Below are 22,842 nucleotides of genomic sequence, written 5' to 3' on the forward strand. Positions count from 1 at the left end.
TAATTTGGAAGTGTTTACAGATTTTCTTGTCCTACTGCCTGCCAAAGACTCCTGTATTTTACAGCCCTTATCTGTCTACTCCCACAATGTCTCAAAAATATGAGGCTAGTGTATCCCTCCCAGGCTGGCTCCTACACATATCTTAACTTTTGCAAAAATAAAATGAAAAGGAGAAAAGTCACACAAATCAAGTGTAGAATTTAATGATTATAGGCAAACACTCTTTAAACCACCACCCAGATCGAGAAACCAAACAAACCTGCCAGCCTCCCTCGCCCTTCCATGTACCTTGCTCCCATTCTTTTCTCTCCCCCTCGATATAATGACCAGATTCCTCTAGTAATCATTTCCTTGCATGTTATTGTGGTTTCATCCCATGAATGTTCATCTCTAAAAACCATAGTTTAGTTGTGCCCATTTTTATGTGTGTTAACATGTCTTTTAATTTACAGGTTACCCTGCAGCCCTTTAAAGAGGTGCTCATGGTCTAGATTTTGCTGATTGCCTTCTTATGCTGCAGTTCACATTCTTCTGACAGAAGAAGGTTTCTTTTGGAAATTCTCACAATAATTCAGTTTTTAGGGTGTTTTTTGTTGTTGTTACCCTGTAAGTCATTTGCTCTTTACGTCTAAAAGCACAAGGAATTTTTGCTTGTCTTTTAAAGCCCAATAATTTTACAGAAATATGTCTTTTTTTTTTTAAAGATTTTATTTTTATTTATTCGACAGAGATAGAGACAGCCAGCGAGAGAGGGAACACAAGCAGGGGGAGTGGGAGAGGAAGAAGCAGGTTCATAGCGGAGGAGCCTGATGTGGGGCTCGATCCCATAACGCCGGGATCACGCCCTGAGCCGAAGGCAGACACTTAACCACTGTGCCACCCAGGCGCCCCTACAGAAATATGTCTTGATGTTTGTTCTGAGTTGATATTCTTAGGTATGTGGTGTACTTTTGTCAATCTAAAATTGTCAAGAGGTAGGAATTAAGCAAAAGCATTTATTTGGGAACAAAGAATTCTCATTTGAGATACACAGATTTGGGCAGCAGTCCAAATAGTGTCTCCCTAGGGAGCAAAAGTCAAGGGTTTTTAAAGACAAAAAGAGAATGCCCATATAAGTTGTTTACAAAGAATATTGGTTGATGATGGGGGCAGAACACTAATCCTGCCTAACATAATTAATTGCTAAGACTATCACTAAGCAAAATTCTCTTAATGTAGCAAGTGACAAGTGTTCTTGCAGAGTCCTTGATCTGTGGTTTGGCCCAATTTAAAAGTTCGTGGTTCCACGTGTGAAGTCATGTGTAAGGCTTACTCCTTAATGACCTCCTGGCTCCATTTTAAAACACCTTGATACACGTGACTTCATTTTATTTCACCTTTCACATTTTGAATACCTAATTTCAAATCTTTATATTTTAGGAAAGCATTCTTGAATAATTGATTCTAGTATTGGTACTGTTCTTTTGATGGTTTCTATACTTCTTTAAGAACTCTATTATAAATATGTTGGGTATTCTTTGTCTGCAATATTTGTTATGTTCTCTCCAATGTTTTTACGTTTATTTCCTTTCGATTTTTAAAGACTGCCTCTTTTTCATTTTCATTTATTAAGGTCTTGCCTGTTATGTTTATGTGTTCTTGTGCTCCTTCTAATTTAAACTTCATTTCTGAAATAATTTTCTTCTTTAATTCTTTTCTGAATTTTGTCACTTTGTTTTTGAGCTAAACTCTCATTCATGTTGTTCTTTCATTTCTTCAGTTTCTTTTTTCAATGTCTTTTAGCTCATTTTAAAATACTTGGTTATACTTTTGATCTGTTTTGTGAGCTTTGTCCTTCTGGTGTGCTTTCATTGTCTGCAGGAATGGTGTTCTGCCCTTTAATATCCTTTCTCTTATAATAACAATATAAAGAATTTAACCTTAGTAATTTTCTTTTGCCCACTTTAAAATAAAATACTGATTTCCCTGAATTTTTCAAAGATGGCTGTGTTCAGAATATTTTTTCTAGCTTCACAGCTCCCTCGTAGGTGGTTGACTTGTAGTATTAAAAAAATATAGCGACTTTCCCTCTGAGAGTTCCTGGTTCTGTTCCTGCCCCCTGCTTTTTTTTTTTTTTTTTTTTTAAGATTTTATTTATTTATTTGACAGAGATAGAGACAGCCAGCGAGAGAGGGAACACAAGCAGGGGGAGTGGGAGAGGAAGAAGCAGGCTCATAGTGGAGGAGCCTGATGTGGGGCTCGATCCCATAACACCGGGATCACGCCCTGAGCCAAAGGCAGGCGCCTGACCACTGTGCCACCCAGGCGCCCCCCTGTCCCCTACTTTTAACTGAATCTTCTTTATCTCTGTGACCCTCTCCTGCTCAGCTTCTATTTGACTCCCAGCAGTTTCCCTTCAATATGGGGCCCTCTTAGAATATAGTATTAGCTAGTTGATTTTAAGAGTCCACAGGGCCGGTCCCCCTGGTTGGTTCAGTTGGTTGAGCCATTAACTCTTGATTTTAGCTCAGATCATGATCTCGGGGTCATGAGATTGAGCCCCACATCAGGTTCAATGCAGAGTCTGCTTGGGATTCTCTCTCTCTCACTCTCCCTCTGCCCTTCCCCCTGCTGGTGCTATAAATAAATAAACAAACATATACATACATCTATCTATTATCAATCAATCAATCATCTATCTGTCTTTAAAACAAAGAGTTCACAGGGCCTCCACATTTCCAGTCTCTGTAGGCTTTACTAGGATGTTTATATTCATCCAGTTTGGGATAAAAATCCTCCTGGGTTTATGTGTTGTTAGCCAGTTGTGAATATTTGTTGGCTGTTTTGGAGTTCTCTTGTCTTCAGGTCTGTCATATATCCCACTACTTTCCTTTGTTTCTTCCCATATATCCAGTGATGCCATCCAGTGCAGATTCATGATACTACCTTGAAATCTAGTTTTATCGTGTATGTTGTCTGTGGGGATTTTTGTTGTTTTTATCTGTTTGCTGTGTCTCCTGATTCCAGGAGTTTCAAAAACTATGTCACCGGGGCGCCTGGGTGGCACAGCGGTTAAGCGTCTGCCTTCGGCTCAGGGCGTGATCCCGGCGTTGTGGGATCGAGCCCCACATCGGGCTCCTCCGCTATGAGCCTGCTTCTTCCTCTCCCACTCCCCCTGCTTGTGTTTCCTCTCTCGCTGGCTGTCTCTATCTCTGTCTAATAAATAAATAAAATCTTAAAAAAAAAAAAAAAAAAACTATGTCACCAACATGTCCACCTTCCCCAAATCCTCCTGTTATTATTTTCTTCTGGTTTCTAAACTTCTGTGATGTAGAATAGGGAATAGACCTAGATGAATGGAACCAGAATTACAGTGGCTTGAGGAGAAGGGAAGAAATCTTAGCCAATATATGTAGGAAGATCTGGGAGAGAACAGAGGAAAAGGAAGTAAAATCAGATTAAGGATTGAGAAGGAATTTTGAAAAGGTTCTGTAAAATGAAATGCCCTGGAAGAGGTTATGGCTTAGAGGATTCAGAGGCGATAAAGGGAATGCAAAAAGTGTTGCTTACATGTATAAATTGGCTTCCTTGTACTATCCTTGATGAGAAACAAGAACAGAAACACTTTTTAATTACTTTTGCAGTTGAACTCCATGTTTTTAACTGACTTTTTCAAAGACTGAATTCCACGGGTCACAGCTTCAATATAGTAAGAAATATGTGTGTCAAAGTTATACCTTTCGGAACAAGTAAGGCAGGAGATGTGCGATGCACAATATATAAAGGGGCACCTCGGTGGCTCAGTCAGTTAAGCGTCCGACTCTTGGTTTTGGGCTCTGGTGTGATCCTCAGATTTGTGAGATCGAACCCCACCTGGGGCTCCCTGCTTAGCGCAGAGTCTGCTTGGGTTTCTCTCTCCCTCTCCCTCTGCCCACACACGTGCACACTCTCTCTCAAATAAATAAATCTTTAAAAAAACCAAATATATGTAGAAGGAACTCCAAAATTTAGTATTTGTGAAGAGCCTGCTATACACTGAACACCGACATATATTTATATTAGTAAAATTCTGAAGTGAATTGTTACCACAACATTCAATCATTACTCTTTGTAATATCCTTCCTCCAATGGATTGATAACAATGATAAACATTTATTGTAAACTGTAAGCTAGACATCATACCATGTGCTTTACAGGCTATATTTCATTCAATCCTCACAAGTTTATGAGATTGTCACTATTCTTATTGATAGTTAGGGAACCAGGGACTTAGGCTGACTACTTCCTCAAGCTCACATTGCTGTTAAGTGGCATAAACACTGATCAGAACTTATGTGTATCTTGTGTAACTGTCTTCAAACCCAGGTTCTTAATCACCACACTGTTGTTATTAGATGTGATAAATGGAACCCAAGTCTTCATCTGTTAGCTATTAACCCTCAAATTTGGGCTGACTCTGTTTGTTTGCACATTCAGATCCAGGTATTTTTTTGCCAAAATTCCACTTGTTTGAAGATTACTTTTGAACAGAATGGGATTATTCTGTGGGCAACGCCATTCAAGGGGCCATATGTTCTTGTTAGAGTCTCCTGGTATGAAACAGAGCGATAAAAAGAGCCAGAGGAAAGAAACCTACATGAAATCAATCTTTGATAACTTCAAGATGAGCCCCCACAATGGAGTTTGTCAATGTAAAGGTCTTAAATAATAGTATTTTCTGATTTTGAACTACACCATCTCAACATAGAGCTTAGAAATTACTTAAATTTCTTGGTAATTTAATAACATTTTATTCCAGAATTAGAGCCCTGTTTCCTCTTTCACTAACCTGAAAATCTATAATTCCTTTAATCTTTGGGCATCTGCAGTGTGAAAATATTTTAATCTCTTGTACTGCTATCTAAAATTTTAACTATCTATCTGGAATTAATCTCAGTCCATTTTTAAGACTGAATTAAGGGGGCGCCTGCGTGGCTCAGTCATTAAGCTTCAGCTCAGGGTGTGATCCCGGCGTTATGGGATCGAGCCCCACATCAGGCTCCTCTGCTGGGAGCCTACTTCTTCCTCTCCCACTCCCCCTGCTCGTGTTCCCTCTCTCGCTGGCTGTCTCTCTCTCTGTCAAATAAATAAATAAAATCTTAAAAAAAAAAAAAAAAGACTGAACTAAGGACCAATTCTTTTTTTCTAAGGCTTAAATTTGATATAGTATTCTCCCTGCTTAAAAGAAAAGTCATTTAAAATGAAAGTCTAAGAATGTTTACAGAAATAGGACATAGGTAAAGCAGTGTAAGCCAATTATTATTTTTTAAAAAGTAACAGTTTGGGGGAGAGTAGGGGAAAAAAGATAACCTTATCTTTGTAAAAGTGAATTTTTTCCTGTTAGAAGCCAGCACAGCTGTCTCACGTCGGAACAGGGGAAGCTGCAGGGCTTAGATCAAAGGGCGGTCAGAAGCAGTACCCCCTGCTAAATGTGATTGCATCTGATCTCAAAAACAAGAAGACGCCAAGACTGCATGTCACAGACTTGATTAATTTTCAAGTAGGGCAAATACAAACAGGGAAGACTGATGCTCTGATTTTCCTAATTAACTCAGATGATTCATCGTGGTTTAATAGCCGGGATCTCTAGTCTGCCATTACGCAGATGGACAGGGGCTTGCTTTTTGAGAAATGATCTGACAATTAAGATGCACAGGCAGGGCCCTAAGAAACCTGGTTTTCAAAGGACTCTGCTTCCAGTGCTGGGGTTTTTACTTGAATGAATCCTCATCTGGTTCCAGCTCCATACAAAAGAAATAGGCAGATCGAAATGTTCACACTCTGGCTTTCCAAAGGCACAGACAGAAATATTAATGCTAGCTCGCAATTTCCACATAAAGATTAATTTAACTGACAATTATCAGTGACGTGAATGAACGTTATTGGGATCCGGGGACATATTCTTAGCCTTCATTTGCCCGAACCCTTTCTAATAAACATAAAGGACTAAACTGTTTCTGCAAGAAGTGGCAGAATCTGGATATCAGGTACCACCTGTATGGTTTTTTTTTTTACTGCTTTAGTAGACCAGTGGATGTTCTTTCGGCCAGTCTCTCAAATTCTAGATTTTGCTTACAAGAGCATGTGTTGTAAGCCAACATATCAGTCTTTGGGAAGTTCAGCATGCAAAGATCCCTTTTTGTACCTGCAGAACCAACACATTTGTTGAGAATGGAAAGGGCCAGGCTTTGACATTTTCCAGCTTGTTATCTATTTAATTTTCCATCTGCTTCTTTTGCCACTGCCTTCCAAAGGAACATCTGCTGCACATCTGAGAGAAGGAAAGAAGATTGGATTCATGCCACCTGGGTCTCCAAACCTAAACCTTGGGATTCAGATGAAGGAAGGGAAGAAGCCTAACAAATGGTCCAGAAAATGAAATGAGGACAAACAGTCTGTTAAGAACAAAGCTTTATTTCCATTTATTGCAGAGCCCACACGACCAGGCAAGCTGGACCACAGTGTCTGCCATCAGCAAGGGCTACAGGCAGGGGGAGGCAGCTGGTGCCTGGGGGAAGACAAGAGCAGTTTCCAGAGCTCAGACGTGCCCTCTGGTGCCTGAACTTGCAGGTAGTTTCCTGCAGCTCACATATCCTTTAAGCATTTATGAGGCAGCTGCTCCATTTATGGAGCTGGGCTTTGTTCTGGGCATTCTGAAGGCAGAGATGATGACAAGATATACTTTCTACCTTGAAAGAGTTGGCTGAGGATGAGGGAGATGGGCACGTAGACAGCAGATTACAATATACAATAATAAATTCTGCACACTGGCTGGGAGCACAGAGAGGGGAAAAGAAGTGTGTGCCTAAGCCCATGAAGCAAAATGGTGGCTCAAGGAAAGGAGAGGCTCTACAGAGATGGTTCCATGAGTGGAGTCTGGAAGGATAAACAGGAACAGTAGAAAACAAGCTCTTTTTCTCTTTATGATCAAGAGATAACACATAGCAGCCAGTCTTCGTATTGACTCAAAAACCTGAATGTCCCAAAACCTTGAACCCACCCACCACCCCTCTCAGTGTCCAGGCATCAGCGATTCTGTCCAACTTACTAGCTGGTTGTGCCATCTCTTCACGTTATCTGAAGAGTCACTAGTGAGGATAGAAAAGACGTAGCGGGGCACCTGGGTGGCGCAGTCGTTAAGTGTCTGCCTTCGGCTCAGGGCGTGATCCCAGCGCTTTGGGATCGAGCCCCACATCAGGCTCCTCTGCCGGGAGCCTGCTTCTTCCTCTCCCTCTCCCCCTGCTTGTGTTCCCTCTTTCACTGGCTGTCTCTCTCTCTGTCGAATAAATAAATAAAATCTTTAAAAAAGAAGAAAAAGGAAAAAGTCGTGTCAGAGTGGGAGAGAAGTCTCAGTGTAAGAACCACTTCTTAATTTGCTCCCACTGAGTAGCTGGTTGTTGGATTTTAACTGTCCTTAAATATTGAACTTTGACATCACCAAAATCTTGATATGTAAGACCACAGTAGCCAACCCAATTACGTTTTTACACTTAGGAGTTTCTCTGCAATCGAGTATTGAGTGAGTATCTGGTGTGGGCACCATGAGACACACAAGTATAAGGCATGACCTTGAGTCGAGGAAGCTGAAGTTAGTTCTGCAGTTCTGACATGACAAATACTTAACATTTGACTGAGAAAAGAGTGAGGCTAATGTGAGAACGCGCTGCTCGGTGAATGTATGCTTTCTTCACTTTCCAGGCTGTCTACGAATACGTATAAAACTTTATCATTTGTTTAGTCACAGTGTATACCGAGATGCAAAGGTAATTGGCATAATCTCTGATTACACCAATATGTTGTCTCAGCATTTTAATAATTTTTTTTATTTTTTAAATAAGCTTTATTTAAATAAGCTTTATTTTAAAAATATGCTTTCACAAAATGCAAATGACCAGGGGGAAAAAATCAAGCACACCTTTTTTTTCTGTGACACATTTTCTTTTCAAAAGAAAGCTTTTCTCAATTTAAAAACACATGAAGGAATAATTTTTGAAGTTTTTATTGCTATTAACTAGCAAGCTATCTGATAAAATTGAACATTTGGTGTATTTTTTACCTTGAATTAACTCACAGAAATCCTTAGGTTATTATAAGCATGTAATGTTTTGGTTTATGGTTAGTTTCTTAGGTGGAGTTTAAAGGCATTAAAATTTTTAGGTTTTAAATCAGATCATTAGATATGGTAGATAAGAGAATTCCTGTGTTCACCTACAAGAACGGACTTAAAGAGAAACTGATGATTGAAACATTCTGTGATTTCAAAATAGGAACAAAAGGAGGGTTTCTATGGCATTGGGTGATTGTGCCACCAGAAGAGAAATTCCGAAGTAATTTTTGTCAGGAGGCCCCAATCCGTTATGTCCTAACTTAGGGCTGAGAGAAGCACAGAATATTTTTGAGTTGGAATGTGTGCCTGAGTTACAGTCCGATTTGTAAATGAGAAAACTGAGACCCAGAAAGATTAAATTACATCTTGGGTTTCTGGGTTTACAACCATGACCTAAGACTCCCCAGCACTTCATAACTTCCGACCTTGTCTTGTCACTTTTACTCCTTTCAGTTTTATATTTTCACCCATGAAAAAAATCATTCAGGGACAGAGAGCTAGATCACTCTATTTCTTAGCTGTACTTGTATTTATCATTCCCACCCAGTACTGTAGAAAATCAGGTTCAGCTGGCTGGTCTCATGACCTGAACGGGGGGTCCTGGCCCCTATCCATGCCAACCTGGTTTTTTCTTTCCTGGTTCTCCCTGAGACTGCAGAAGACAAGAGCAGCAGGTAGCATCATGCACAGCCCACCTGTCTCCTGAGACTAAACTCAACAAGTAGCGAGCGCTATTGCATGTGTGATGACCGATGACCTCCAGGTAGACTTGGGGCTGTTTGAAGGGATGGTGCTTTTGAGGCTGAGTTAGATGCAGACGAGCCTCAGGTAAGTTCCTGAGGGAGGGACATAAGCAGATTTAGTAAACTGTTTAAATATTCCATGCCTAACATTTTCTGAATTTTGAGATAACTACACATAATTTTCTCTGGCTTCAGTATAATACAGATCAGGCATAATAAATACATCAAGAGGGAACTAAGCCAACTGCTGAAACATGACTGCGTTTAGTTGATAATAGAAAAAATAAATGATGGCATGGTCATTACTTAAAGCACAGAACAAACTCTGAGCTAATCACCTTCCAACCTTTGTCTCCAGATAACGTTCTTTTCCTTTTCTACAGATGTCTGCTCCATAATTCTAGGGAGTTTCGTCCTTTTTCCTAACACTGAGGTAGATGTGGTGGGAGATGAGCTAGATTTTCCCATTATCTCTGCAGCTCTTGTGTTCAACTTCTGGTGGGCGGGTAGAGTTCAGCGTCCAGGGCCAACGAGTCTTCTTCCTAGTTTCTCCTCGAAGATGAGCCTGAGCCTGATGGGTGCATGGAGGAGAACCATTCCTGGATATTCTTCCCTACCCTACTTCCAATGGCCTTTGCTTTGTCTTCCTCAGGACTACCAAGAGGCCTCCAATTTGGAACAGTTTGTAACTCGATTTTTATTGAAGGAGACCTTGAATCAGCTGCAGTCTCTCCAGAATTCTCTGGAATGTGCCATGGAAACAACTGAGGAGCAAACCCGTCAAGAAAGGCAAGTTAAGTATTTTCATATGATATCTCTGTAGTGACGATGAAAGACCAGTTGAGGGGCATCAATGCTTAAGCTACTGAAAACTAAAAATGAAAATTAATAAATTTAAATAGAATAACAGGAACCTTCTTTGGGTGCTCACCTTATATTTGCCTCTAAAAGAGGCCATTTTACTTTTACTGTCCGTCGTTTATTCAGATTTAAATTGCCAATTTAGTAGATGGAGAAGACTTTAAAAGACACTGTGATAACGTAAAGATACATTTTACGTAGTCCTGACTCTTCAGGATCCTAACGTCTATTATGTAAATAAGACATGAAGACTAAAACCGTAACGTAAGATGCAAAGTGATATATATCATACAGAAGGGGAAATAAGTTGCTAAGGATTTAGGAAGAGCAAAAGATTGAATACGGACAGAGATGAAAGACAAGTTCATGGAATTTCCTGATGATATTTGGGCTCATGTTGCAAATGAGTGTTACGTGACAGTGTGGAAATGATAGAGACTTAGCGGCCAAGTGAACCTGGATGTGCCTGGGGACTGGAGAATCGAATCAGCCTATTTATTTAAGGAAATAAAGAAAAGTGAATGGTAGGGAAAGATTTCAAAATTCAAGACCACCTATTAGTATCACTGAGAAGATAAGTAATGCTGTTATAATAGTTATGTAAATAAAGGTGCTAATGCTAAAGAGAAACCTGAATTAGAACTGTGTAAAGCAGACGTCAAAATTATTCTAACCAACAGTTGGTACTTTCTTGAATTGCCATTATTTATACCTTGCAAGCTAGAGAAGGGCTTGGCAGAACTCTGGCTTACGCAACACATTTTGCATGTGTTACTTCAAACCTATACATATGACCATCTAATTTCTGCATTTTAAATTAGGGAGAACCACACAGTAACTGTTTTGAACAGGTTGATAATAGACTGCTCAGTAGGGCCAATTTTTCTAAACAAACTAATGGATACGTAATTATTAGGTCATCTCAGAGAAACAGTGGAATTTTCAACCATATGTTTCCAATGTCAAAATGAGTGAGCGCCACCAAATTCTAACAAAAAAGCCTCTAATCTCAAATCTAATGAGCTCGTGCAGCTGAGGAACACGGGTCTGCGCTCTGCAATGGATCTGCACAGCATTTTCACATTATCAGCTCCTCATTTTTGCTGCCTTGAGTGAGTCCGTATCAAACGGCAGGTGTAACAAATAGCTTTAGAAGAGCAAAAACCCCATTCCTTAAGTCTGACCAGAGGGTAACTAAATGTCTTGAAACACAATGAAATTGATTTCACGTTCCAAATGGAAAATGAAGTTGATTTCTCTGTTTTTAGATTTTCTTGATGTACCATGGATTTTCTTTCCCTTTTTAGAGCCAATTATTTGTCACCTGAGAGGAGGCCTACAAAAGCGCTGTGCTTCCCTTCTTCACCTGCACCTTGGGTTTTTTCTGCAGCCCTCTCCCGCAGACTTGAGTTCTGCATTCACCACCATATAGTGAACACACGACAAATAGCTGTTCTTTGTGTTAGGCCACAGGCTAGCCTTGGCCTCCTGTGCAAGCTCCCAACAGCTGCACAGCAGCTGTGTTTAATGAGAAGGAATGTGATAATGCAGAACTTAAGGAAAGTGGAAGCCACTGGAGGACTGATGAATATTTTATGTATAGGCTTCTAGCTCAAACAGAGCCTGGAAGAATGAGTATGATTACAGGTCTGATGTGAATTTGGGTGGTGCTATAGTATGATATTCGAATAAGTATCCAGGGATGCCCAAATCCCACCCCAAATCCATGATACTCCTCCTGGGGAGGTTTTCACTAAATAAAAAAATGAAAAGCAAATAAGAAACTAGTTTCCACTATGGGTTTGTGTGCATAAATCCAACTTGAAGTGTCTGGTGACCCTGACTGAAGAGTGAGAATTAGACTCATGTTTACAAGTACTGTGTCTCCTCTCCTTAGCTCCATCTAGCAATCAGCTGGCCACCAGAAACCACAGTAAGGAGAGCCCCAGGGACCCTCACCAGTAGAGAGAAAAAAACAGGACAGGAAATATGGCTGTCCTTTTCCCATGATATTAGACAAGGGACCAGTAAATAAGCCTCAGAGGAGGAAAGACTTGAACGGGATCTTTAACGTAGATTTAATGGCTGAGGGTATTCTCCCTGAAGGGGTCTCCTCACCCACCCCATAGTACCTATCTGCTTCCTTCTGGCTGGCTCTTCCTCATTTGTTTGGTCACTGCTTGGACAGCACTTGCTCTGGAAAACCTTCACAGCTCTCAAAGTAGGACTTTGTACCTCCCACTCACCACTGTACTTCCTCAGTATCCTCTACTTAGACTTACATACAAACTCAGTACTTTACTTACCTCTTTCATTAGGCTGGGTTTCTAAATGGCAGGGGCTTTGCCTTGTTTCTGTCTACCTGGCACAACTACATGTTAAATAAATGAAACCGAATGAATGAAAGGGAATCCCCAGTAAAGGGAACTATATAGAACTGCAGTGGATGGGGACCTGGGATAGTGAGGACAAGCCACCTGGCATCTAAGGTTAGGAAAGGCCTTAAAAGCTAGACAGATGCATTTAGATTTCATATGATCAGAGATTGTCTTGGTGGTTGTAAACAAAGGAGAAATATAATGAAAACAAGTTTTAAGGGAAATTAGTCTCATATCAGTATATGATAAAGATTTGAAAAGAAACAAGGTCAGAGAGGAGAGGTCAAATCAGTGGATTCACAAACTCATCCGTTTTTTACAACATGAAGGAAGATTCCATGTTGCCCTGCAGAGTCAACAGTTGCAACCTGCAGTTAGCATTGAAAACCCCGGGGTTATAATAATTTGCTTCCTCTTAAGCATCAATATTACTTTGGGACTTAATATTTGTGAAACCTAGAGATACAAAACTTCCTTGGAATATAGCAAATTTTGAGAAGTTATCTGTTCTAGCTACCAACCCCAGGGAGGAGTCACACAGTATCGCTCATCTTGCAGTAATGAGTTAGACATGCAGTGCTGGGCGGAATGTCTGTGTCTATTCATGTGAAAATGGCAATTTCAGAGAGAAGGGATGCATACAGCTGGAATGCCACAGAGGTGAGATTTTCAGATGGTGCTCTGCAACACTTTCTGTATCTGTCCTCGCATACTGGCTAAACGGGAGCCACTTTAATTCCATGTCTTCTGAAAGTACCTAATAGCCAATGACAAGAATAATCATCATGTTACACTGGAGCTTCCCTTGAGAGGCCCCTGTCCTCTTACATAAGCCTCTCTTCTTCACAAACCAGATTTCTGAGAACACAGCTTAATTACATGTGAATTTCTTTTTATAATGGAATCCGAAAATTTACTCTATTTTCCAAAGTTCTTCTTTATCCAGAGAAATGACTAATTCCTTCTAGGTTTAGAAGTTATTTTTCTCCTTCTGATGGTTGTCTATTATAAAAGTAAGGGAAGGCTTTAATTTTGCTTGCAGGTGATTATAAAACTTCAGACAGTCTACATTCCCTTAGCTTGAACATAGAAAAGAACTTCTCTAGTCACCTATTCTGATGACCACCGAGGCTGGAAGAAAGTTGATCTTTTTTAGATGCCCTAGGACAATTCATAGGGTGGTCTAGTTAAAGATTGGAGAGTAAACATATGATTTCTTTTCCTTTCTCCCTAAACTTTTCAAAAAAGGCATTAACAGAGCCTGGATAACAAGGAGTCATAAAGGTGCAAAGATAAGGATAGATGAACCAAAGGGGTAGAAACTTTGGAACATAGAAAGAAAATGAATGTGGTGACTGATGTTGAAGCTCTGAGAATGGCAAAACATAGACAATGTATGAAGCTAAGGTGTAATGTAAGTGGTATCACAGAACTTCAGAGAGGCTCAAGAATTGGCTTCACCATGTGCAACGGGGGTGAAGGTGGGGCTAACATATTGCTGAAAGCTCCATCTAATACTGTGTAAGCACCCCTCCCCAGTGCTTGAGGAAGCCTAAAGATGTGCTTTCTGGAGAAGAACAGATACACAGCTAACACAGCAGTGGTCAGAACATGGTACTAAAAACACAGGCATTAAGTGAAAGTCTTCATACTGAACAGTGAGATTTGAAAGCCACTCAGCATACTGTACTCTCAAAGCACTGACAGCTGGGCTGATACACTCTAATTGGGGGATGCTTCTCTCGCTTTTCTTTGGGATCTCATCAGTCTAAGAGAAAGACTTAAAAGGACCAAGAGATGGTGTACCCTAATAAATAGGCCTAGCCAGGCCACCCTACAGTGGCTGCTGCAAGTTGGCAATCCCCACCACACACACACACACACACACACACACACTCTCTCTCTCTCTCTCTCTCTCTCTCTCACTTTCTCTCTTTCCAATCATCCCTGTTTCCTTCCTCTGAGATAAACAGGGACAACCAAGAGAACAAATCAAACACAAGAAAAGAAACTTAGAAGAAAGATATAATCCAGAGAGCAGAAGAAAACCTCCAAAAAAATCAATACCCTCAGAAAGCAGAGAAAGTAGGAATTAAGGATGGGATGCTATTTAAAAAAAAAATAATATCCAAAGAACACAAAGAGCTCTTGGAAATTATGATTGCAGAAATAACCTGTGAGCAAGATTTGGAGATAAAAGAGTGATGATGTTTCCACAAAGAGTTGAACAATAAGAAAGAAAAATAAATAAAACTATAGGATAGTCCAAAAGGCCCAATATTTGAAAAGTAGTAATTCCAGAAAGAGAAAAAAGGAGAGAAATAGTCTAAGAAATAATTCTCAGAACAAGGACGTGAGTTTCCAGATTGATAGAACGGACCAAGAGCCCATTACTATGAATCATAAAATCTGACACCAAGACATGCCATTATGAGATTTCAGAATACCAGAGACAAAAGTGTCTAAACTCTCCCAGACCAAAAACCCAGATCAAATACAAAGGATGAAGAAAACACTAGATTTTTTTCAACAATGACACTGGAAGCTAGAATGCAATCAAGTAGCTTTTTCAAAATTTGAAGAGAGAATGATCTGCAACCTAAATTTCTCTACTCGAACTTCTGGGGAGGATGGCAGAGTAGGAGGATCCTAGGCTCACCTTGTCCTATGGATACACCTAAATAACACCCACTTCAATGTAAATAACCCAGAAAATGACCAGAAGCCTGGCAGAACAGACTCTCCAGAGCTAAATGTAGAGAAGAAGCCACATTGCAAATGGTAGGGAGGGTGGAGATGCAGTCTGGAGCCAAACAGACCCACAAGACTGTCTCTGGGAGAGAGGGACACTGAAAGCATGGAGAAGGGAAAAGAGCAGACCCACTCCAGGCACCCCAGACACAAGGGACCCACATAGGGAAGATGAACCCCTGTAACATTTGGATTTGAAAACCAGACAGGCTTAATTTTGTAAGTTTTTACAGTCAGTGGGGCTTAAGACCTAGAACTTTATTTTTTTAAAAGATCTTATTTATTTGAGAGAGTGAGAGAGAAAGCACAAGAAAGGGGGAGGGTCAGAGAGAGAAGCAGACTACCCGCTGAGCAGGGAGCCTGATGTGGGACTCAGTCTTGGGACTCCAGGATCATGACCTAAGCAGAAGGCAGACACTTAACCAACTGACCCACTCAGGCGCCCAAGACCTAGAACTGTAAAAAGAGCTGGAGAGTGATAGGAGACAGAGTCCCCGCCCTTAAAGAGACAGCACAACAGACATCCCTGCTGAGATATAGCATAGAAGCAGCAGTTTGAAAAATGCAGGTAATACACAGCAAGGACATTTATTTACTCATCTCAGCACATGTGCTGGAGGAACAGGGATCTTTGGGAGACTTCTCCAGGAACAAGGGAGCTAACAGGCATCAATTCCCTCCCATGCACCCCAGTGTAAATACATGGGCACCTTCAGGAACAGCACAAACACTCTTTTTTAGATGCCATAGGACAATTCATAAGGTGGTCTAGTTAAAGATTGGAGAGTAAACATATGATTTCTTTTCCTTTCTCCCTAAACTTTTCAAAAAAGGCATTAACGGAGCCTGGACAACAAGGTGCAAAGATAAGGATAGATGAACCAAAGGGGTAGAAACTTTGGAATATAGAAAGAAAATGAATATAGTGGTGACTGATGTTGAAGCTCTGAGAATGGCAAAACAGACAATGTATGAAGTTAAGAGCATGCCCGGCACCCATGTTCTACAGACCCACCCACTCCAACCCAGCTTGGCAGGAGCCCAAAGCAGCACTACAAATGTGGCCTTGTGCAGGCAGCCACTACAGTGGCCAGCACGAATCCAAAGTAACTCCTGCCCTGGGGTGGGGAGAAGGTAGCCATAAATACCAGCTCTACTGTGGCCCCAGCAGTGGGCTGGGGGCAGACATCTAGTCTGACTGCAGGCCCTGCCCACCAATGAAAGCCACTCAGTGGACAGCACAGGGAGAGTGCCCTGCAGATCACTGTGACCACAGTTCAGGCAAATGTCTGCTCTTACCAAACTCAACCCCAATGTGGCACCAGACTGTCTCATTAACAAAACAAGAACCAAATTCTGCCACAGAAGACAGAGACACTGCAGGTGACTGGACTGAAGGCAAACATGGCTCAGCCAAAACATTGGGGTGCACACCACACACATAGGAGATACCCCCTGAAGCGCCAAGTTTTGGTAAACAGGGGACATTGCACTGCAGGGCACTAAAGGACCGCTTCTTCATAAGGCCACTACTTCAGGAGCAGGAGAGATAGCTGACCTTCCTAACACATAGAAACAGAGAGAGTTACACAAAGAGGGGACAGAGGAATATGTCTAACGTGAAGGAATAGGACAAAATCACAGCAAGAGAGCTAAATGAAATGGAGATACAGAATATGCCTGATAGAGAACATAAAGTAATGGTCATAAACATACTTGACTTGAGAAAAGACAGACCCTCATCTCAGTGAGACCTTCAACAAAGACATAGAAAATATAAAAAAGAACCAATCATGGAGTGCCTGGGTGGCTCAGTCAGTTGAGTGTCTGACTCTTGATTTCAACTTGGGTCATGACCTCAGAGTTGTGGGATCAAACCCTGCATTGGGTTCCTCACTCAGCAGAGTCTGCTGGAGATTCTCTCTCTCCCTCTAACCCTTCCCCCCTCCTTCAAATCTTAAAAAAAAAAAAAAAGTCAGAAATTAAGAACTCAATAACAGAAACTAAAAATACATTAGTGGGGGGTACCTGGGTGGTGCAGTCAGTTAAGCATCCATCCGACTCTTGGTTTCAGCTCAGGTCATGATCTCAGCGTCCTGAGATCAAGCCCCATGTTAGGCTCTGCGCTCATTGTGGAATCTGCTTGAGTTTCTTTCACCCTCTCCCTCTACCCTTCCCATCCCCATGTGTGCTCACACTATCTCTAAAATAAATCTTTAAAAATACAGTAGAAGGCATAAATAGTAGACTAGAGGAAGCAGAAGAATGGATCAGTGACCTGGAAGATACAGTAATGGAAAGCAATCAAGCTCAAGAAAGAAAAAATAATAAAAAAATAAGAATAGATTAAGGGAACTCAGTGACACCATCAAGTGTAATAACATTCACATTATAGGAATTCCAGAAGGAGAAGAGAGAGAAAAAGGGGCAGAAAATTTATTTGAATAATAATAGCTGAAAACTGCCCTAATTTTGGGAAGGAAACAGACATCCAGATCCAAGAGGCAGAAAGAGCCCCAACAAAATGAACCCAAGCAGGTACTTACCAAGACACATAATAATTAAAATGGCAGGGGCGCCTAGGTGGCTCAGTTATTTAAGCATCAGCCTTTGGCTCAAGTCATGATCTCAGGGTCCTGGGATTGAGCCCCATGTCAGGCTTCCTGCTTCAGTGGGGAGTCTGCTTCTCCCTGTCCTTCTGCTCCACCCCCTGCTTCTGTGTGCACATGCTTGCTCTCTCTCTCATCTCAAATAAAATCTTTAAAAAAAATTAAAATGGCAAAAAGTAGTGCTAAAATTTTAAAAACAGCAAGAGAAAAGAAAACCATTACATACAAGAAAAACCCCATAAGGCTATGACCTTATTTTTCAGCAGAAACATTGTAGCCAGGAGAGAGCGGCATATTGATATATTCAATGAAATGAAAAAAACAACAACAAAAAAACCCAAACCCAACCCAGAATACTCTATCCGGCAAGGCTAGAATAGAAGAGAAGACATTCAGAAGAGAAGAGGAGATTGTTTCCCAAACAAAAGTTGAAAAAATTCATTATCACTAAAGCAGCCATATAAGAAATATTAAAAGATAACTCTTTGAGTGGAACAGAAAGACCATAAACATGAGTAAGAAAAGTAGGAAGCACAAAAGCAGTAAAATTAATTATGTCTATAAAAATTAGTCAAGGGACTCACAAAACCAAAGGATGTAAAGTAGAACACAATGCACCTGGAACATGGCAGGTGGTGGAATAAAAATGTAGTGCCTTTAGAATGGCTTCAAACTTAAAGGACCATCAACTTACTATAGATTGTTTTGTACATAAGATGTTATAGACAAACCTAACGGTAGCCACAAATCAGAAACCAGTAATAGAAAAGCAAAAATTAGGGGTACCTGGGTGTCTCAGTTGGTTAAAATCCAACTCTTGGTTACAGCTCAGGTCATGATCTCAGGGTTATGAGATCAAGCCCCTCATTAGGCTCCTCGATGAATGGGGAGTCTGCTGAGATTCTCTCTCTCCTTCTCCCTCTGCCCCTTCCCCCACTCGTTCTCTCAATCTCTAAAATAAATAATTTTTTTTAAAACTGCAAAAAGAAAAAGGTACCCAAGTATATCACAAAAGCAAGCCTTCAAACCATGAGAAAAGAGAGCAAGAGAAGAAAGGAACACAGAACTACAAAAACAACCATAAAACAAGGAATGAAAGGGCAGTAAGTACATACCTATCGATAATTACTTTGAATATAAATGGACTAAATGCTCCAATCAAAAGACACAGTGTGACAGAATGGATAAAAATCAAGAACCATCTAGAGACTCACTTCAGACCTAAAGACACCTGCAGATTGAAAACGAAGGGATGGAGAAACATTTATCATGCAAATGTAAGGGAAAAAAGATAGGGTAGCAATGCTTATATCAGACAAAATAGAACTTAAAGATAACAAGAGACAAAGAAGGACACTACATAGTCATAATAGAAATAATCCAACAAGAAGTTATAACAACTATAAATATTTATGCACCCAACATGGGAACACCCAAATACATAAAGCGGCTATTAACAAACATGAAGTCATCAGTAGTAAACCAAGAATAGCAGAGGACTTCAACCTGCCCTTTACATCAGTGGATAGACCATTGAAACAAAATCAATAAGGAGACAGTGGCTTTGAATGACACGCTGGACCAGATTGATCTAACAGGTATGTTCAGAACATTCTATCCTAAAACAGCAGAATACACATTCTTTTCAAATTCACATGGAACATTCTCCAGAATGGATCACGTTAGGCTAGAAAACATGTCTCAACAAATTCAAAAAGATTGAAGTCTTATGCATCTTTTCTGATCATAAGATAATGAAACTAGGAAAAAAGCACAAGAAAAATCTAGAAGGAACACAAATACATGGAGGTTAAATAACTAAACAATGAATGGGTCAACCATGAAATCAAAGAGGAAATTAAGGGCTCCTGGGTGGCACAGCGGTTAAGCGTCTGCCTTCGGCTCAGGGCGTGATCCCGGCGTTATGGGATCGAGCCCCACATCAGGCTCCTCCGCTATGAGCCTGCTTCTTCCTCTCCCACTCCCCCTGCTTGTGTTCCCTCTCTCGCTGGCTGTCTCTATCTCTGTCAAATAAATAAATAAAATCTTTAAAAAAAAAAAGAGGAAATTAAAAAACACGTGAAGACAAACGAAAACATAATGGTCCAGAATCTTTTGGGTACAGCAAAAGCTGTTCTAAGAGGGAAGTTTATGGCAATACAGGTCTACCTCAAGAAGCCAGAAAAATCTCAAGTAAACTAACCTTACACTTAAAGGAGCTAGGAAAGGAAGAATAAAACCCCAAACCAGTACAAGGAAGGAAATAATAAAGATTAGAGCAGAAATAAATGAAATAGAGGCTAAAAAAAAAAAAAAAACCCAAAATGATCAATGACACCAGGAGCTGGTTCTTTGAAAAAATTAACAAAATTGACAAACTTGTAGGAGACTCATACATAAAGGACTCAAAATCAGAAATGAAAGAGGAGAAATACCAACCAACACCATAGAAACACAATAGGTTATTAGAGAATATTATGAGCAATTAAATGGCAACAAATGGGACAATGTAAAAGAAATGTTTAAATTCCTGGAAACATAACCTCCCAAACTAAATCAGAAAGAAATAGAAAATTTGACAGACCAATTACCGGCAATGAAATTGAATCAGTAATCAAAACCTCCCTACAAACAAAAGTCTAAGACCAGATGACTTTGCAGGTGAATTTTACCAAGCATTTAAAGAAGCATATTAATACCGATCCTTCTCAAACTATTCCCAAAAAAAAGAAGAGAAAGGAAAACTTCCAAATTCATTCCATTGATGCCAGGATTACCCTGTTACCAAAACCAGGTAAAGACACTACAATAAAAGAATAAACGAGAACTACAAGCCAATATCTCTGAAGAATGTAGATGAAAAATTCCCTAACAAAATATTAACAAACTGAATCTAACAATATGTTTAAAAAATCATTCACCACAATCAAATGGGATTTATTTCTTGGATGCAAGGGTAGTTCAATATTTGCAAATCAGTCAACACGATACATCACATGTAAGAGGAAGGATGAAAACTGTATGAACATTTCAATAGATGTAGAAAAAGCTTTTGACAAAGTACATCCATTCATGATAAAGACCCTCGACAAAGTAGGTTTAGAGGGAACATACCTCAACATAGTAAAAGGCCATATATAAAAACCCACAGCTAACATCATACTTAATGGTGAAAAACTGAGAGCTTTTCCCCCTAAGATCAGGAGCAAGACAAAGATGTCCAGTCTCACCACTTTTATTCAACATAGTCCTGGAAGTCCTAGCCATAGCAATCAGACAACAAAAAAATGAAAGGCATCCAAACTGGTAAGGAAGAAGCAAAATTTTCACTATTTGCAGATAACATAATGTTATACATAGAAAACCATAAAGACTCCACCAATAAAACTACTAGAACTGATCAGTGAATGCAGTAAAGTCACAGGATGCAAAGTCAGTATGGAGGAATCTGTTGAATTTCTATACACTAATAAAGAAGTAACAGAGAAATTAAGAAAACAATCCCATTCACAACTGCACCAAAAATAATAAAATACCCAAGAATAAACTTAACCAAGGAGGTGAAAAACCTGTATTCTGAAAACTAGAAACATTGATGAAAGAAATTGAAGATGACACAAAGAAATAGACATTCCATCCTCATGGATTGGGGGAACACATATTTTTTAAATGGCCATACAACCCAAGGCAATCTACAGTTTTAATGCAATTCTTATCAAAATACCAACAGAATTTTTCCAGAACTACAACAAACAATCCTAAAATGTGTATGGAACCACAAAAGACCCAGAAAGCCAAAAACAATCTTGAAGAACAACAAAACTGGAGGTACCACAATCCCAGATTTCAAGATATACTTTAGAACTATGGTAATCAAAACAGTATGGTACTGGCAGAAAAACAGTCACATAGATCAGTGGAACAAAATAGAAAACCCAGAAATAAACCCATCATTATATTGTCAATTAATCTATGACAAAGGAGGAAAGAATATGCATTGGGACAAAGACCATCTCTTCACCAATTGTGTTGGGAAAACGGGACCATTTTCTTACACCATACACAAAAATAAACTGAAAATGGATTAAAGACCTAAATGTAAGGCCTGAAACCATAAAAATCCTAGAAAAGAGCACATGCCATAATTTCTCTGACTTGGCTATAGCAACATTTTTCTAGATAAGTCTTCTAAGGCATTGGAAATAAAAGCACAAATAAACTACTGGGACTACATCAAAATAAAAAGCTTCTGCACAGCAAAGGAAATAATCAATGAAACAAAATGACAACCTACTGAATGGGAGGAGATATTTCCAAGTAATTTATTTGATAAGGGTTACTATCTAAAATATATAAAGAACGTATACAACTCAACACCGAAAGAATAAATAATCCAATTAAAAATGCACAGAAGACAACAAATATTCCTCCAAAGAAGGCTTATAGGTGGCCAACAGACACATAAAAAGGTGGTCAACTCACTAACCATCAGTGAAATGAAAATCAGAACTAGAGTGAGATATCACTTCACTCCTGTCATAATGGCTGAAATCAAAAAACACAAGAAAAAATCGTTGGCGGGAATGTGGAGAAAGGAACCCTTGTGCACTGTTGGTAGAAATGCGAACTAGAGCAGTCACTGTGGAAAACAGTATGGAAGTTCCTTAAAAAAAATAGAATTACCATATGATGCAGTAATTCCGCTCCTGGGTATTTACCAAAAGAATATGAAAACACTAATTTTGAGAGATCTGTGCACCCTGTGATCATTATAGCATTACTTACAATAGCCAAAATACGAAAGAAACCCAAGTAGACATCAACAGATGAACGGATAAAGAAAATGGTGTGTGTGTGTGTGTGTGTGTGTGTGTGTGTGTGTATACGTGTATGTGTACGTACATACGTACATATATATATCCCAGGGTCCTGGGATCAAGTCCTAAATCTGGCTCCCTTGCTCAGCAGGGAGCCTGCTTCTCCATCTCCCTCTGCTGCTCCCCCTGCTTGCGTTCTCTCTCTCTCTTTCAAATAAATAAATAAAAGGGGGGGCTGAGGGGATCTGCATTAGAGAGAGGCTAAAGAAATTTTTCCTTACTGATAATAAAGGAAGATTTTGGGATGAGTGAATTAGTACTAGATTTGGCTGCATGTAACAGGAAAAAAGTGGCTTAAACACATAGGGGCTTATTATCTCTTATGAAAGAGCTTGGTGGTGGCAGCCTAAGCAGGTATGACAGCTCTACAGATTTATCATAGACCGCCTGTCTTTTTCACGTAGTAAGTACGTCCTCAAGATTGCCTCATGGTCCAAGATGGTTGCTGGAATTCCAGCTAACGTGTGTATTCCAACCAGGAGAGAAGAATAGGGAAAG

At 39.9% G+C, this 22,842-nt stretch overlaps 1 protein-coding gene across 2 annotated transcripts in view; it reads left to right on the forward strand.

The window, feature by feature from the left end:
• NECAB1 (N-terminal EF-hand calcium binding protein 1) overlaps positions 1-22,842 on the forward strand; it is a 222,406-nt gene that overhangs the window by 127,106 nt on the left and 72,458 nt on the right. For both annotated transcript variants that reach the window (XR_005833662.1, XM_040625788.1), the window contains exon 6: positions 9,521-9,657. Coding sequence is in view for 1 of the 2 variants with exons in the window: in XM_040625788.1 (XP_040481722.1) it covers positions 9,521-9,657 (137 nt within the window). In the remaining variant the exon portion in view is untranslated. The remainder of the gene's footprint in view (positions 1-9,520; positions 9,658-22,842) is intronic.

This window comes from Ursus maritimus, unplaced genomic scaffold, assembly GCF_017311325.1.
Source record: "Ursus maritimus isolate PB19 unplaced genomic scaffold, ASM1731132v1 scaffold_9, whole genome shotgun sequence".
NCBI classification, from domain to species: Eukaryota; Metazoa; Chordata; class Mammalia; order Carnivora; family Ursidae; genus Ursus; species Ursus maritimus.